Here is a 17,977-nt window from a genome sequence, read left to right as displayed (position 1 = left end):
TAGCTATTTAGCATGTTGGCTAACCCTTCCCCTGACCCTATCCTTAACCCTTTTATCAAATCTTTCCCCGAACCTTAAGTCAAACCCTAATGCCTAGCTAACATTAGCCAGCAAGCTAACTTTAGTCACCTAGCTTTAGTTCGTAACATATAATATGTTTGGCAAATCCGTAATACGTAGTACGTTCGCAAATTCTTAATACATTGTACCTTTTTGCTAATTCGTAACATATAATACGAATTGTAATTGGTGACATACAAAATGGGTGATGGAGATCCACAAATGAATACATAACATACGAAACTTAACATATCATAAAAAATAGAGTGTTTCAGATTTACATACATAATATTACGAAATGCTCTGAGACCAGGTTGCTCAAAACAAATCCATTCAGCCACCTTGCCTAAATCAGCTCAATTAGCTTCACATTGTCAAAACAGGACAAAATACAGTACAAGAAACACATTCCATCTTTGGTTTAATTTCATCTCCTGCGTACCATTGATTCACAAAGTAGATAATAGTTACAAAAGGAATAATATTACATAAAACCAATAATGCATTTACTTTTAGTGACAGTTCACACGATGCTACTGAATACTGTGTAGGTGATACTTTCACCTCCATAAAAGTCGCTATTAACACCAATCAAACTCCTGCATTTGTATTGATACAAGCACTGTCAAACCATGAGAGGGGGAAGATAGACAACAACATGACAAACTAACAATGCTAATTAAAAAATATAAACAGTTAGAAATGTGAGAAATTTGTTTTGAAAAACTGTATGATAATCCAGTGTAAAATGTATATTAAAAATGTATATTTTGCAGAATTCATTAAAATATCCTGCCTGTTTATAAAGATTTATTCACAAGAAATATGAAATGTGTCTTGAAAAGCAAAATAGTTAGAAACATTCTGATAATAGAATGTTTCTGTCATTGCGGCAAATGAGTCATTACCAACACTCCAAAAAATAAACATTGAGGAAGTGTCCAGAGGGAATATAGTGAGTTTCTCTCTTCCTCTCTCGCACAGGCTGTAATAGTAAAGTATCTGGTCAAAACACTCAACAAGTAGCCTCACTGTAAGACCCACCTTCTAGCCCCTTGTTAAAAACACCTCAAATGAGAACCAACCGTGCGTTTCCAGACCTCTGACTCTGTTATAATAAGAATAACACCTCGCTAGTCACGACTTTCCTGGCAAAGAACAGACCCTCCTCTGTACAGCTTCTATTTTTCCTCGCTCCCTCCTCCGTCCCCTCCTCCGTCCCCTCCTCCATTCCCTCCTCCTTCTCTTAATAATCCTGTTCTGCTACTTGCTTGATTGATGTGAGCTGTACCGTGATCAAATTTATTCCACAAATCCCGCTCCTCACAAGTCCACATGTGGAAATGAGTCTTTCCTGACATTGTACTTCATAAGAAACACTGTGAAGTTACCGTGTCTGTTAAGAGTTTATAGTCCAGGGGTTCTATATTCCCCTTTAGTCAGCGCTGGTGCTCACAGCACACGTACATACGTGACCCGTGAGTCCGTGCCCAGGTGGTTTTTGGCCAGGCACTTGTAGGTGCCAGAATCTGCTGTGGTGGGTCTCTGGATGATCAGCGTGCCCTGAGGGTGGAGCAGCTCGCTGCCCGTGGGCCGCCCTTTTCCCGCCGTGGAGAGCACAGAGCGGTCAGGCAGCTCCCAGGTAATCTCTGGCTTTGGGATCCCGATGGCTGCACAGTTGAGCTGTATGGGCGCCGCTGCCATCGCTGTCACGGTGGGAGGGGATCCCATGGAGATGCGGGGAGGGTAGGCGATGATGATGACTGGCACTGTGAGAACCGCCTCGCCAGCGTCGTTCGATGCCCGACACACATAGTTTCCCCGATCGTGGAGGGTGGTGTCCTTGACAACCAGGGTCCCATTCTCCATCAGCTGGTGGCGCCCATGGACCTGCGGTCTGGCCAGGGTGTGGCCTCCAGGGATGGTCCAGTATATCCGGGGTCTGGGGCTGCCATCAGCCAGGCAGTGAAGGAACAGACGGTCCCCAGACACACTGCGTATGATCCCTCTGGGCCTGGTGAGGATTAATGGCTTCTGGCCCACCTCCAGAACTATCAGCTTCTCAATGTAGCCCACCGAGTTCTTAGCGGCACAGCGGTACTTCCCAGCGTCCTCCTTGCTGGGGTTGTAGATGACGAAGGTTCCGTCGTTGCCTAGGTGTTGGCGTGAGCCCCGGTTGGAGCCCCCGGTGAAGCGGGTTCCGTTGGGTAGCAGCCAGATGATCTCTGGTGTTGGGTGACCATCTGCAGAACAGTTCATGACTGTGGTCTTCCCCATCCGGGTCATTACTCTCTCGTTGAAGGGGTTCTTGAAGATAGGCCTTCGGAGCATGTCAGTGACCTCCAGCTGTACCACCATCACTGCCTCTCCGCCGTCATTCCTCGCCATGCAGACGAACTCCGCCATGTCCGTCGGACGGACGTTCCGGAACTCGAGAGTTCCATTGTGATGTACGTTGATCCTGCTGCCGAAGTACGGAGCGTTCAGGAAGATGTTATCCGGCATGATCCAGGTGATCTTGGGAAGCGGGTCTCCAGTGGCCTTGCAGTCTATGAACTTCCTGGAGTATTTGGTGGCCGTGTCTTTCACTACGATCCTGTTCTGGGAGTTGCCGTTGATCACCGGAGGGTTGCCATCGATATCTATCTTGTAAACTTTGCTGTCATCCCCAGCGGTGTTGCGAGCCATGCACACGTACTCCCCAGCATCCACCAGCTTAACATCCTGGATGTCTATGGAGCCGTTGATGTGCATCAGATAGCGTTCGTTGGAGGCTGCAATCATGTCGTTAGTAGGGAGCATCCAAAGGATTTTGGGCTTGGGCTCGCCCGTGGCTTCGCAGTCAAAGCGGATTTTGCCTCCAGGCTTCATCTGGGCGTAGGTCCGGCTGGGCGTACGTATCCGTGGCGCTGCCGTCACCACGGTGATGTGGACGTGCATCTCGTCCTTGCCCAGCTGGTTCTCGGCGTAGCATGTGTAGTCTCCCTCTTCCGCCATGCCCACCTATAGACAGACACAACACCAGCAGTTCAGAGTCAAAGGACTACATCTAGTCACATTGAGTTGACCAATGAATACTGCCCATTATTTCTATAGAGTAGCAGGCCAATGTAAGATTGCACACCTGATTAAGATAGAGTGTGCCATTTTCAAACAGGATGTATCGCCGTACGCGTCCCCCTCCACTGCTGCTGTCTGACTGCAGGGCGCTGTTGACCATGGTGCCGTCCGGCAGGCCCCAGGAGATCTCTGGCTCCGGGGTTCCAGATGCCTTACAGTCCACCTTCAGGTCGTTGCCGTAGGGGACCTGCTTCTTGCCGTACATCTTGGGCTCGATCTTGGCTGGCTTCATGGACACAGTGACCTTCATGAGCTGGAGGTCGTCTCCCACCTTGCTGCGCGCCACACACAGGTAGTCCCCGGCATCCTTGTCACTCACAGAGTCCATGACCAAGGTGCCGTTGTCCAGGACCTGGATTCGGTTTCCCATCCTGATAAAGAGATAAAAAAAGAGTTATTGTCATCGTTTGAAGATAGCGACACATAACCGATAAAGCAGTGGAAAGAAACAATGGCTTTTTTTTTTTTTTACATCTAATATCGTTTTGAAAAACGCTTTAAAAAATGTTCAAAGATTACATTTCTTATGTTTGATTTTACAATAACATGTTCTACGTTAAAACATTATGCAGATGTACAATAGGCCATGTAGGGTTTAGACTACTGGGGAATATTTTCTGTTTTAATTGGAACACGTGATGACCAGCAGTCTTGTCATCACGTGAACAACGTCTAAAGACTTCTCCTCCTGCTTGGTACTTTCCATCCATCTCCATTTACAAAACAAGAATACGTTGAATGGTGTGCCTGCTACACCCCACAGACTGTCCACTAGGTAGGGCCTGTGCTCATGGAACTGACACACAGAGACAGGGGGATGGAGGGACAGAGTGATGCAGACTGTCCACTAGGTAGGGCCCGTGCTCATGGAACTGACACACAGAGACAGGGGGATGGAGGGACAGAGTGATGCAGACTGTCCACTAGGTAGGGCCCGTGCTCATGGAACTGACACACAGAGACAGGGGGATGGAGGGACAGAGTGATGCAGACTGTCCACTAGGTAGGGCCCGTGCTCATGGAACTGACACACAGAGACAGGGGGATGGAGGGACAGAGTGATGCAGACTGTCCACTAGGTAGGGCCCGTGCTCATGGAACTGACACACAGAGACAGGGGGATGGAGGGACAGAGTGATGCAGACTGTCCACTAGGTAGGGCCCGTGCTCATGGAACTGACACACAGAGACAGGGGGATGGAGGGACAGAGTGATGCCATTCTTACAGGGCCAGACAGGCTTACAGCAGATCAGCATATGTGTATTTCACCTGGGTCTGTCTTTTCTCAAGGCCGTTGGCAATGACTCACAATAATGGTTTGTTCCGAATCCTACTACAGTTGCAAACAGTAATAAAGCACTAATAGAAAACTTGTCAGGGTTGCCAAGACAGCCTCCATAACAGTTTAAATCAAACAAGAAACACAGGGAGGGGGAAAGTGTCATTATTTACAAAATGCAGCTAATGAAATAGAAATAGGTGGGAAAGAATGATTCAATGAACTGACCGGTGAATCAAACCATTCAGCTAATGAAATAGGGGGGGGGATAACAATTCAATGAACTGACCGGTGAATCAAACCATTTAGCTAATGAAATAGGGGGATAAATTTAAATGAAATTCAATGAACTGACCGGTGAATCAAACAATTTAGCTAATGAAATAGGGGGGAAATAACGATTCAATGAACTGACCAGTGAATCAAACCATTTATCTAATGAAATAGGGGGTAAATAATGATTCAATGAAATGACCAGTTAATCAAACCATTTAGCTAATGAAATAGGAGGTGGTGGGGGGAATAACGATTCAATGACCAGTGAATCAAACCACTATAAAATGCCTTTTGTTTTACTGTTACATTCACAAAAGAAGTGTTGTGGGGTATATTTTGGGTCAATGTTCTACAGAAGTCTCTGTCACGAAATATGTACAAGCTCTATTTTCAGTGGATGCATGCAGAGAGGATACATGGCAGAATGTCAACTACATTATTAGGAGCAATATAAAGTCCTCCACCAGCATGCCAATGTTCTTCTGGTTCTCTCAAGTTCCTCTTTAAAGAACTCTGACTGGGTCCTTGCTCAAATAAAATAAAACCTGTTCATGTTGATATCCAGTCTAAATGCCGACGTCTTCGCTTGTTATTTTGGAAAATAACCCCCTCAGTTATTCTGGTCTCAGGTTTTCACCAGCTTTAAAGAACGACTGCTAATGGAGAAAACATTAAGAGGCTGACGAAGGTCATTCAACCGGGTCGTGTTCATTGGGTTTAACAGCATGCTAAGGCTTGTCATGAGATGATATGTTATGGGCTCAGTGGAAGGCAACAGTGTACCTTTTTGTCCTTGGAGAGATCCCTGCTCATTAATTAACATGCAGCTGTAGATCAGATGTTTTTTTATTTTTAATTTGACCTTTATTTAACCAGGCAAGTCAGTTAAGAACACATTCTTATTTTCAATGACGGCCTGGGAACAGTGGGTTAACTGCCTGTTCAGGGGCAGAACGACAGATTTGTACCTTGTCAGCTCGGGGGTTTGAACTCGCAACCTTCCGGTTACTAGTCCAACACTTTAACCACTAGGCCACCCTGCCGCCTCTACACTCTAACCACTAGGCCACCCTGCCGCCTCTACACTCTAACCACTAGGCCACCCTGCCGCCTCTACACTCTAACCACTAGGCTACCCTGCCGCCTCTACACTCTAACCACTAGGCCACCCTGCCGCCTCTACACTCTAACCACTAGGCCGCCCTGCCGCCTCTACACTCTAACCACTAGGCCACCCTGCCGCCTCATGCTAATGATCATTAGCGGTGTGGTCTGAATGTCAATACAAAGGAAACCTCTTCCTGGATAGGTCCAAACATGTAAGCCCACTTGCGTGAGTGTTGAAATGTTGGTACTGAAACAAATTTTTAAAAAAGCCTGTATAAATTGAAATATTATTGTCACCACAACATCAGGCTTAGAGGACATGAACACTGGCACGCTATTCTTTTGAAAACAAAGTCCACTGTTAATTATAAACACACTCAGACGAAAGCGAGCCAAACATCATTTTCCTTCCAATTGATACTTAGATTTTCAGATCTAAAGGACTTTCACATGCAGCTCCAGTTTCTTCTTCTAATACTCATGATAATACCCTGTCCGCTGAGCTATTGGATCGGTTCTACCTTAAATCCACACGCTCAAGGAGCTCAAGCATCTTATTTACCTTCTCTCCTGATGTAAAACACACGGGGATCGACTAATCTGACTCATATAGAAACATTAAACACCATTATTTCCTATGTGAGGGGTAGCACCCTGAGGGGCAATGCAGGAAGCTGAAAATGAGGGGAAAATGGAGACCCTAAACCAGAAGTTTCAAATGAAAACAGAGATACTGTACAGTGTAACAGAGCAGTCTTTACATGATGTGTTTCAGTCTGTCTTTATTTTCTCTGTTTTCCATCCATGTTTCTGTACATTTTCAAACTGCAGGGTTTTAGGTGCTCAGTGCGAACTCAACCTTATACTGGAGAGGCACAATACCTCTCGCTGGAGAACCCCAGTCGAAGCTCTCTGCACTGGAAACACAAGTAAATCATTTGGGGAGAAGTTACAATAATATCTATTTTGGTGTTTTTAAACAGCTGTGTTGTAGCACAGAAAACCTGGATACCTTTCAGTGTGTTTGCATGTTTATCTGCTGGCGTGCGATTGTGCCTGTGTACGTCTCAGGATAGTCTGTGTGATTACGTGTGTAATACAGACTATGTAATCATTACCTGTGCCACTGGTCCACCACAGCCTTGGACGGTAGTCTCCAGATGATCCTGGGTTTGGGGTCCCCGGTGGCCGAACAGTTCAGCCTCAGCTGGTCCCCATACGCCAGCTCTGTCCTGCGGTGTGACGCCTCCACGATCTCAGGAGCCATCTCCTTCTTCTTCTCCACAGTCAGCGTCACCACCCTGCGCTCCGACCCTGTAGAGCTGGTGACGATGCACTCGTACTTCCCACTGTCCGTGGCGGCCGTATTGGTCAGGTGGAGCGTCCCGTTAGTGGACACAGACACCCTGGGGTCCACAGAGGGCTTCAGGGGCCGCACTGCCGTTCCATCATAGAGGACCCAGTGCACGGTGGGCTGCGGGCTGCCCTGAGCGGTACAGGGTAACCACAGGCTCTGACCCACACCGGTCTGGACCTGCTGTCGTTTGGCCTCCAGGATACCAGGAGGTGCTGCCACCACCTGCAGTCTGACAGTTGCAGTGTCGGCTCCTGCTGGGTTACTGGCGATGCACTTGTAGTGGCCCCGGTCATACACAGACACCTGCTTGATGAGCAGAGTGCCCTCTGGGGTCACTGACACTCTGGAACCCGAGTTGTGGCCCCTGACTTGGGTGCGGTTGGCCAGGATCCAGGAGACCAGAGGGGTGGGGCGGCCCTCCACCTTGCACTTCATCTCCACTGTCTTCCCAGAGTGGGATTTGATCTCCCGTACCTTGGGCTCCAGGATGCGTGAGGGGTAGGCCACTACGGACAGGGTGACCAGGAGCTTGTCCGACCCCTGATCATTCTCAGCCAGGCAGAGGTATTGACCACGGTCTTTGATGTTTGCGTTCTGGATGGATAGAGTGCCGTTCGGGAACACTTCAAACTTGCTCATCTTGCCGTTGATGGTCATTGTGCTTCCTGAAAGGGAGCGAGAGAGGGAGGAAGAGGGACAATGGTATAGAGAGGAAGAGAGTTGGAAAAAGAGAGAGATGGAGAAAGAGAGAGATATGGGGAAAAAAGAGATGGAGAGAGAGATGTGGAGAGAGAGATATGGAGAGAAAGATGAGCGAGAGGAATAGAGAGAGAGAGAGAGAGAGAGAGAGAGATGGAAAAAGAGAAAGATGGAAAGAGAGAGAGATATGGGAGAAATAGAGATGGAGAGAGATATGGAGAGAGAGAGAGAAAGAGATGGAAAGAGATGGCGGGAGCGAGAGAGAATATATAAATGCACATACATTATAGCTTCATTCCAAAGTAGCTTTATAACATTCTTAATATCTATATCCTGTTATTTTCCATACCAGTGCTTGAAGAGAAGCGTTTCCAGCTGATGGTGGGTTCAGGACTGCCCGCGGCCTCACAGGGCAGGAAGGCGTCTGAGTTGGACAGGACAGTGAAGCTGGCAGCGTTGCCTCCCACGATCCTGGGCTTGGTGAGCATGTCCTTGGTGGACCGCTCAAAGCCCACAATGTTAGCCGTTGTCGTATCATAGCTGGTGATGTGGGTATAGGCGTTGGAGATGGCATCGTCTATGTCCCTGCTGCTATAGGGGGCTTTGGCGTGCCCCTGCTCTGCTTCCAGAATAGTCAGTGTGTCAAAGGTCAGGGTCTTGTCTGGGCCACTGCTGGCCCTGTTACTGGACACCTTGGGCCTGGTTCTCCTGATCATGGGTCTCTGTGTGATTTGGTAACGGCTGTCTCTCCCTGACGGGAGCCTGATGTTAGTGTTCACTCTGATGGGGTCTATGTTAGTCTGGACGCGCGTTGATGATGTAGTGTAAGGCCTTGAGGTGGTGGTTGGATAAGTTGTGGGAGAGGTCATTCTGGGCCTGGTGGTGGAAGTGTAGGCTCGTGGACGGTTAGTGGAGGACTTCATCTCATCTGTCCAGTTCTCATTATCGTATGAGTCGGAATCTGTGGTGGTTTCTCCCACGGTGGTCATGTCAGTGGACACAGTCACTGCAGACCTATCTGATTCTCTGGACGGCTTGTACAGGGGGTTGGAGACGGAGACGGTATGTGTGGGATATGTGGTGGTCTCCATGGTGGTCTCCATACTGGTTTCTGTGGGAGATGTGGTGGTCTCCATGGTGGTCTCCATGGTGGTCTCCATGGTGGTCTCCATGGTGGTTTCTATGGGATATGTGGTAGTCTCCATGGTGGTCTCCATGGTAGTTTCTGTGGGAGATGTGGTGGTCTCCATGGTGGTCTCCATGGTGGTTTCTAAGGGATATGTGGTTGTCTCCATGGTGGTCTCCATGGTGGTTTCTGTGGGATATGTGGTGGTCTCCATGGTGGTTTCCATAGTGGCTTCTACGGGATATGTGGTGGTCTCCATGGTGGTTTCTATGGGATATGTGGTGGTCTCCATGGTGGTCTCCATGGTGGTTTCCATGGTGGTTTCTGTGGGATATGTGGTGGTCTCCATGGTGGTCTCCATAGTGGTTGAAGGCTCTGTTGATTCTATGGTGGTGCTGGGGGCTTCCGTAGTTGTTATGTTTTTTTTTAGAGGCCTCCTGCCCCTGAAAGGCCTCCTGCCCCCTAACCCTCCATTTGGCCTCCGGTTTCCCCCAAATCTACGGGATAGGTACCCCCCTGACCCTCCATTTGGCCTCCGGTTTCCCCCAAATCTACGGGATAGGTACCCCGCTGACCCTCCAGATTCAGACACAGAGGACGAGGCCTCATCTGTGTCTTCTCTTGGGGCAGGTGGGGAGGCGATGGTCTGGGTGTCTGGGGAAGACTCTGTGGTGGGGGAGTATCTGTAGTGCCAGGCTGGGGTTGTAGTTCCACGGCTAGTGCCAGGCTGAGGTGTGGTCGAGGCCTCAGAGTCAGGCAATGAATCTCCATAGTCATCGTCTGATGAGATTTCTGGGGTCTCTCTGTGTTTACCTGCTCTAGACGGTGACTCTGTCACAGGTTCAGCCAGAGACCGCTGGGTGGGAAGTGCGTTTGTGGTTGTAGTTGTGGTGGTGGTTGGTTGGACTATTGTTGAGCCCTCTGGGGTGGTTGAGGGCCTGGCTGGTTTATGTAGTCTGTTGACTATTTCCCTCTGCCTGTCCCTGTTCAGAAACAGCTTGCCCCAGATGATCTTGGAGGCAATTGTGGTTGTGATGGTGGAGGTTGTTGGTTCATCTGTTGTGCTCGTCATAGGGTTGTGTGTTGGGTCAGACTCTCGGGCATTAGTGGAGGTCATGTAGCTGCTGGATACCTCACCTCTGGACTGAGAGTGAGAGGAAGTGGGCTGGGTGGTGGAGGGGGACTGAGAGTGAGTGGAGGTGGGCTGGGTGGTGGTGGGGGACTGAGAGTGAGTGGAGGTGGGCTGGGTGGTGGTGGGGGACTGAGAGTGAGTGGAGGTGGGCTGGGTGGTTGTGGTGGGGGATTCTGTTGAGTATGTGGTGGTCGGTCTCTCTGTTCTTCCTAGAGAGGAGCAAGGGACGTTGGGAGTTTTAGGAGATGTTGTTGGTGTGACGACCCGCTGACCACCTATCTTCTTCTCATCTTCATCACAGTCACAGTCTGAAAAAGCAACAACAATAACAATCATCATCATCATGGCTATCATCAGCATCGCCATCATCATCATGGCTATCATCACTATCATTATCATTCCAACTAGCTTGGAAAGCCCTTACTGCTGTTCGATCATCCCATTTTTCTAACTTAATTGAAGAAAATAAGAACAATCCGAAATTCCTTTTTGATACTGTCGCAAAGCTAACTGAAAAGCAGCATTCCCCAAGAGAGGATGACTTTCACTTTAGCAGTGATAAATTCATGAACTTCTTTGAGGAAAAGATTATGATTATTAGAAAGCAAATTACGGACTCCTCTTTAAATCTGCGTATTCCTTCAAAGCTCAGTTGTCCTGAGTCTGCACAACTCTCCCAGGACTTAGGATCAAAGGAGACACTCAAGTGTTTTAGTACTATATCTCTTGACACAATGATGAAAATAATCATGGCCTCTAAACCTTCAAGCTGCATACTGGACCCTATTCCAACTAAACTACTGAAAGAGCTGCTTCCTGTGCTTGGCCCTCCTATGTTGAACATAATAAACAGCTCTCTATCCACCGGATGTGTACCAAACTCACTAAAAGTGGCAGTAATAAAGCCTCTCTTGAAAAAGCCAAACCTTGACCCAGAAAATATAAAAAACTATGGGCCTATCTCTTCCATTCCTCTCAAAATTTTTAGAAAAGGCTGTTGCCTCGTTCCTGAAGACAAGCAATGTATACGAAATGCTTCAGTCTGGTTTTACCCCATTATAGCACTGAGACGGCACTTTTGGTAAATGACATTTTAATGGCATCGGACCGAGGCTCTGCATCTGTCCTCGTGCTCCTAGACCTTAGTGCTGCTTTTGACACCATCGATCTTCTTTTGGAGAGATTGGAAACCCAAATTGGTCTACATGGACAAGTTCTGGCCTGGTTTAGATCTTATCTGTCGGAAAGATATCAGTTTGTCTCTGTGAATGGTTTGTCCTCTGACAAATCAACTGTAAATTTCGGTGTTCCTCAAGGTTCCGTTTTAGGACCACTATTGTTTTCACTATATATTTTACCTCTTGGGAATGTTATGCGAAAACATAATGTTAACTTTCACTGCTATGCGGATGACACACAGCTGTACATTTCAATGAAACATGGTGAAGCCCCAAAATTGCCCTTCCATGGTGGTTGCTGTCTCTGCCTGGCCGGTTCCCCTCTTTCCACTGGGATTCTCTGCCTCTAACCCTATTACAGGGGCTGAGTCACTGGCTTACTGGGGCTCTCTCATGCCGTCCCTGGAAGGGGTGCGTCACCTGAGTGGGTTGATTCACTGATGTGGTCATCCTGTCTGGGTTGGCGCCCCCCCTTGGGTTGTGCCATGGCGGAGATCTTTGTGGGCTATACTCGGCCTTGTCTCAGGATGGTAAGTTGGTGGTTGAAGATATCCCTCTAGTGGTGTGGGGGCTGTGCTTTGGCAGAGTGAGTGGGGTTATATCCTTCCTGTTTGGCCCTGTCTGGGGGTGTCCTCGGATGGGGCCACAGTGTCTCCTGACCCCTCCTGTCTCAGCCTCCAGTATTTATGCTGCAGTAGTTTATGTGTCGGGGGGCTAGGGTCAGTTTGTTATATCTGGAGTACCTCTCCTGTCCTATTCGGTGTCCTGTGTGAATCTAAGTGTGCGTTCTCTAATTCTCTCTTTCTCTCTCTCTCTTGGAGGGCCTGAGCCCTAGGACCATGCCCCAGGACTACCTGACATGATGACTCCTTGCTGTCCCCAGTCCACCTGGCCGTGCTGCTGCTCCAGTTTCAACTGTTCTGCCTTATTATTATTCGACCATGCTGGTCATTTATGAACATTTGAACATCTTGGCCATGTTCTGTTATGATCTCCACCCGGCACAGCCAGAAGAGGACTGGCCACCCCACATATGCTCTCTCTAATTCTCTCTTTCTTTCTCTCTCTCGGAGGACCTGAGCCCTAGGACCATGCCCTAGGACTACCTGACATGATGACTCCTTGCTGTCCCCAGTCCACCTGGCCGTGCTGCTGCTCCAGTTTCAACTGTTCTGCCTTATTATTATTCGACCATGCTGGTCATTTATGAACATTTGAACATCTTGGCCATGTTCTGTTATAATCTCCACCCGGCACAGATAGAAGAGGACTGGCCACCCCACATAGCCTGGTTCCTCTCTAGGTTTCTTCCTAGGTTTTGGCCTTTCTAGGGAGTTTTTCCTAGCCACAGTGCTTCTACACCTGCATTGCTTGCTGTTTGGGGTTTTAGGCTGGGTTTCTGTACAGCACTTTGAGATATCAGCTGATGTACAAAGGGCTATATAAATAAATTTGATTTGATCATCATCATCATCATCATGGCTATCATCCTCATCATCATCATGGCTATCATCACTATCATTATCATCATCATGGCTATCATCATCATCATCATCATCATGGCTATCATCACCATCATCATCATCATGGCTATCATCACTATCATCATCATCATGGCTATCATCACCATCACCATCATCATCATCATGGCTATCATCATCATCATCATCATCATCATGGCTATCATCACCATCATCATCACCATCATCATGGCTATCATCATCAGCATCATCACCATCAACATAGCTATCATCATCATCATGGCTATCATCGCCATCATCATCATCATCATCATCATGGCTATCCTCATCCTCATCACCATCATCATCTTTTGGCTCTTCCTCATTGCTCAAGTCTGTCAACAAAGATACTGTCAACATCAAAGACAAGAAACAACAGTACATATTTCAACAACATGACATAACTTACCCGTGGTCAGCTCCATAGTGTTGGGTACTGTGCTGCTGCCTTGCTTCTTCACAATGTTAGGCTGTTTGAGTTTGTTCAGGATGGACTGGATGTCTGTGATCCGGTTGGGCTTGATGAACCTCCTCCTGCCAGGGAAGTTCCTCCTCCGGCCCCCTCCTCTTCCTCCTCCTCCTCTGCCCTTCATAGGAGGGATGATATGGATCTGTTGGCGGGAGATGATGGTGGAGCCTGCAGGCAGACGGGGGGACTTGATCCTCTGGGTGGTGTGGAAGGTGATCTCATCCTGCTCTCTCTCTGTGGTGGTGACTGCGGTGAAGGTGGTCTGGCTGTCTGGGTCAGTGGCTGTGTGGATCTCAGGCTCTCTGTTGGGTGATCTGGGACTGTCCATCATGGGGGTGACATTGGGGTCGGTGAGGAGCGATACCTCCACCGGGGCGGCGCTATCTGGTTCTGCAGGTGTTTCTCTGGAGAACAGGATCTGTGTCTCGTCTGTGGTGTTGGTCACGGCGAGGAGTAGCGTGACGGGTTGTCTCAGAGGTACTGTCGTGTTCCTCTCCAAAGAGTATGACTCACCACTAGACCCACTAATTCTGGGGCTGTATTGAAAGACGGCCTCACCCTGAGTTTCATTGATACTTCCTGTGCTGTGGCTGCTGTGGGTGAATGTGGACTCGATGGGTGTGGCGTCTGACCGGGTGTATGAATCTGTCGTCACTGTTGTCACTCTGTCAGTATTTTCTGTTGTTACAGTGAAACTAGTCCGACTGTCATCTGGGATCTCCATGGTCCTCATGACACTGGTTTCACTGTTGTCGGTGGTTGCCATGACATTATTCTGATTGTTTAAATTCTCTATGCTTGCAGTTACACCCATCATACTTTCATCTGGAGAATCTGTGGTTGGCATGACGCTGCTTGGTAAAACAATGAGTCCGTCTTCATGAGACAGACCCTCCCCAGATCCAGCATCCCGGTCCCCAGACATGTCAGCCTCTGAATCTCCTTTTTCTTTCGCACTCTTTGTCTTTGTTGTTGAACCACCTTGGGCCTTCTTCATGAACTCTGCAAATCTCTGGAGGTCTACTTTCCTGGAGGCTTGATCAAATACCCTCCTGTTGCTCCATATGCGTCTGCTGCTGGCTGGGCTCCTCCTTCTCCCCCAAGAGCCCACTGATCCTCTGCCCTGAGAGGAAGACCTGAGTCTGGGGTAGGGCCTGTCTGATGTGATGGTCCTGGACTCCTGGATAGTTCTGTCAGAGGGGCTGGAGGAAGGGACCTCACTGTGGGAATCCTCCCTCTCCTCTATGGCCCCGTCAACCTCAACCAAAGCCTCCGCCCCTGACCCCTCTCTATCCACCACTGTCACCTTCCTGGACCCCTCCCCAGTGACTGTCACTTGGGACGTCAACAGGTCCACCCCCAGGTAGTTAGCATTGAGACACCTGTAAAATCCCCGGTCTCTGGAGGTCAGATCTTTTATTCCTAGAGTCCCATTCCTATAGAGCTTCCTGTTCCCATAGGATTTATCCAGCACTGTGTGGTCAGGTAGAATCCACTGGACCGAGGCATCAGGGTTGCCTGTGGACCCACAGTCTAGAACCAGGCTCTGGCCCAGAGGCCGTGAGAGCTTGACCCCGTTGACCTCCTCCTCCTCCACATCGGGAGACAGCACGGTGACCCGGAAGCTGAGCACGTCTGCGTCCAGGTAGTTAGTGGTGATGCAGCGGTAAAGCCCAGTGTCTGAGGTGTCTGTTCCTCTCAGGGTCAGCCTGCCATCAGCGGTGATCACTATCCTGCGGTCTTCGCTGGAGTAGGGTGCCCGCACCTTACTGCCGTCCGATAAGATCCACTCTACAGAGGGTTTTGGTTCCCCAAAGGTTTTGCAGTTGAGCTCCACCACCCCACCTTAAAATCACAACAAGAATCACATCAATATCTTTTTTTTTGTATTTATTTTTTTATCCAATGCACATTGCTATATTGTTGCTCTTGAAAGTATGTTACAGTATATGGGGCGGCAGGGTAGCCTAGTGGTTAGCGCATTGGACTAGTTCAAACCCCCGAGCTGACAAGGTACAAATCTGTCGTTCTGCCCCTGAACAGGCAGTTAACCCACTGTTCCTAGGCCGTCATTGAAAATAAGTATTTGTTCTTAACTGACTTGCCTAGTTAAATAAAGGTAAATAAATAATAAATATATACATTATATGGGCACATTTCTACCCATCCACGACACATTGTGTACTGTAGGACCCCACCTATGAGGACAGAGTGCTCAGTCTGGGTCTGGTTGTCTCGTTTGATGATGGTCCAGCTGTAACGGTCCCTCCTCTGTGACACCTTGTTCTCCACACGCAGGTTGACCACTGACCTGTACTTAATGTGCAAGGTGGAGAATGTGGTTGTAGTGCGGTCCAGCTGAAAGTTGACCTCTCCTTGCATCAACCACGCAGGTGAAGCCTTAATCTCAGCCTCAATGTCTGTGTGGATTTCATCATGTCCCTCCTTTGGTCTGATCTGGCTGTACTTGTAGATCATGTCTGGGGTCCTGGAGAGCATCAACCCTCTCTCTAGCCTCATGGGAACGTCACTGTACGTAGCCAGGATGCGCCAGAGCTGTTGGATGTGCTCATAGTCAATATTACAAACCAGCCATGTAGAGATGGTGGTGGAGAGCATTGTCACGTTCTTCTCCCCCTCCTCAACCTGGGTTAGAGTCAGGTTCTCCATGGCTGATGGTCTCTGGACTGTGCAGGTAAGGCTAGCGTCATTGTGGAACTGAGCTGTCAGATTCATCTGCAGAGATCCAATGGGAGCTATGAAGTCCCGGGGGGAGACAGGGGTGTAATCCCCCTCGTCCAGGCTGATGTTCCTCTGCTTCAGATGGGGGTGGATCCAGGGCTTGGTACAGGTGAAGGCATCACGGGGAAGCTGGGTTAGGCTCTTGCCTCTAGAGGGAGCGGGGGTCTCACAGATGGGGCAGGCCTGACCTCTGGCAAACTTTCTGTCTCGCTTACATTTCAGCACAGCTGAAAAACAAGTTCATCGTTGAATTTAGATTTACATTTTTATGTCATGATTTAATCATTTCCATGTTTTCACACTCCTTCAAAATGTTGTTTATGATACTATTCTAAATCACAGTTGGTATTAAGACATAATCAATGAGTATCTGGAGATATATTTACATTTGCTTATGTCATCATTTGATGAAACAGTAGAGCCTTTGTTCCCACCTTTTAGCCATTTTAAGTACTATATGTCACGCTGAGATTGAAAAAAGTGAAACAGCTGTGTTTCCAACAATCTGTCCCCAAGAAAGATTTATCTGTCTTCGTTGGACAGGCATGGTTTTCCTGTTGGAGGTTGTCCCACGCAACATCACTTTACTGAATTAATAAATGTTTTTCACTCTGTTTCATGGTATAAATTCATGCGTGTAGAGATTCCACCAGATGTACCCTGGTCTTCCCTGGTTTATTCCAATTTATGATACATTTTTATGTATAGTAATTGGCAACAGAACTGGGGGGCCTACTCAGTTTAGTGAAACATTCAGAATGTTGCAGACAGAAATGTACTATATCTTTACCTGCATTTCTCTCCGCCCACTCTGGGAACCAAGCCATGCGACAGTCGCAGGACCAGGGGTTGCCGTGGAGATAGACATTCTCCAGCTGAGAGCAGCCAGTGAAGACGTCTTTGGGTAAGCTGGCGAGGAGGTTATCAGACAGGTGGATGTTCCTGACGGAGGACACCTTGAACACTTGGCTGTGCCTCAGCGTGATGAAGGTATCCGGGTGGAGCTGCTGGAGCAGGTTGCCCTCCAGGTGGACCAGCTGTAACATGGTGAGACCGTAGAACGCCTCCGGGTTGATGAATTCGATGCGGTTGTGGTCCATGTGGAGTCGTAACAGTCCCTCCAGGCCTTGGAAGATGTCCTTGTTGATCTCCTTCACTCTGTTGTAGCTCATCTTCAGGACCTAAAAAAACACGAGTTGAAGTCACAAAAAGGCCTCTAGAGCGTTGGAGAACGAGTCACTGCTAAAACACGAGTTGAAGTCACAAAAAGGCCTCTAGAGCGTTGGAGAACGAGTCACTGCTAAAACACAAGTTGAAGTCACAAAAAGGCCTCTAGAGCGTTGGAGAACACACTTGTTTCAAACACTTCAATAAAAACGAGTTGAAGTCACAAAAAGGCAGTGTCATAAAAACACTTCAATAAAAAAACAGTGTCATAAAAGCATCTGGCCAGAGATTATTCCGTCTGGGAGCACTTCCAGAAGTCAGCTGTTTACTCTTTCAAGAAGAGTAAATCAAAGCAGTTGTTGTAAGGACCGACGCCGGAGATGAGAAGCAGGTACGGGGAGTCAAACATTTAATCCGGAACAGACAGGGAACAAGACAGTAACAGCGTCAGCACACGGGTATATAAGGACATATGGACATTAATGTAGAAGCAGGGAACAGAGTGAGGGAACCAGACAGATATAGGGAAGGTAATGACAGAGGTGAGTCCAGGTGAGTCCAATAAATCGCTGATGCCCGTGGCAGGAGAAAGGTGTGCGTAATGATGATGGCAGGAGTGCTGGGGAGCGTGTCGCCCTCGGGCACCGGGGGAGCGTGTCGCGTTCTGGCACCGGGGGGTAGCGTGTCGGGAGTGGGGAAGCAGGCGTAACAGTTGTAAAGTGATGCAGTCCAAATCCCCCCTAA

General features: G+C 48.4%; 1 protein-coding gene across 2 annotated transcripts in view; it reads right to left on the bottom strand.

The window, feature by feature from the left end:
* Positions 1–464: 464 nt before the first annotated feature.
* LOC112266206 (immunoglobulin superfamily member 10-like) overlaps positions 465–17,977 on the bottom strand; it is a 20,399-nt gene continuing 2,886 nt past the window's right edge. For both annotated transcript variants that reach the window (XM_042296468.1, XM_042296467.1), the window contains exons 5-11: positions 16,857–17,247; positions 15,523–16,293; positions 13,265–15,169; positions 8,249–10,465; positions 6,962–7,865; positions 3,185–3,551; positions 465–3,063 (exon numbers count right to left, since the gene is read on the bottom strand). In XM_042296468.1, coding sequence (XP_042152402.1) covers positions 1,513–3,063; positions 3,185–3,551; positions 6,962–7,865; positions 8,249–10,465; positions 13,265–15,169; positions 15,523–16,293; positions 16,857–17,247 — 8,106 coding nt within the window. In that variant the 3' untranslated portion in view covers positions 465–1,512. The remainder of the gene's footprint in view (positions 3,064–3,184; positions 3,552–6,961; positions 7,866–8,248; positions 10,466–13,264; positions 15,170–15,522; positions 16,294–16,856; positions 17,248–17,977) is intronic.

This window comes from Oncorhynchus tshawytscha, linkage group LG13 (genome assembly GCF_018296145.1).
Source record: "Oncorhynchus tshawytscha isolate Ot180627B linkage group LG13, Otsh_v2.0, whole genome shotgun sequence".
In the NCBI taxonomy this organism is placed as follows: Eukaryota; Metazoa; Chordata; class Actinopteri; order Salmoniformes; family Salmonidae; genus Oncorhynchus; species Oncorhynchus tshawytscha.
This window is presented reverse-complemented; position numbering and strand designations above follow the sequence as displayed.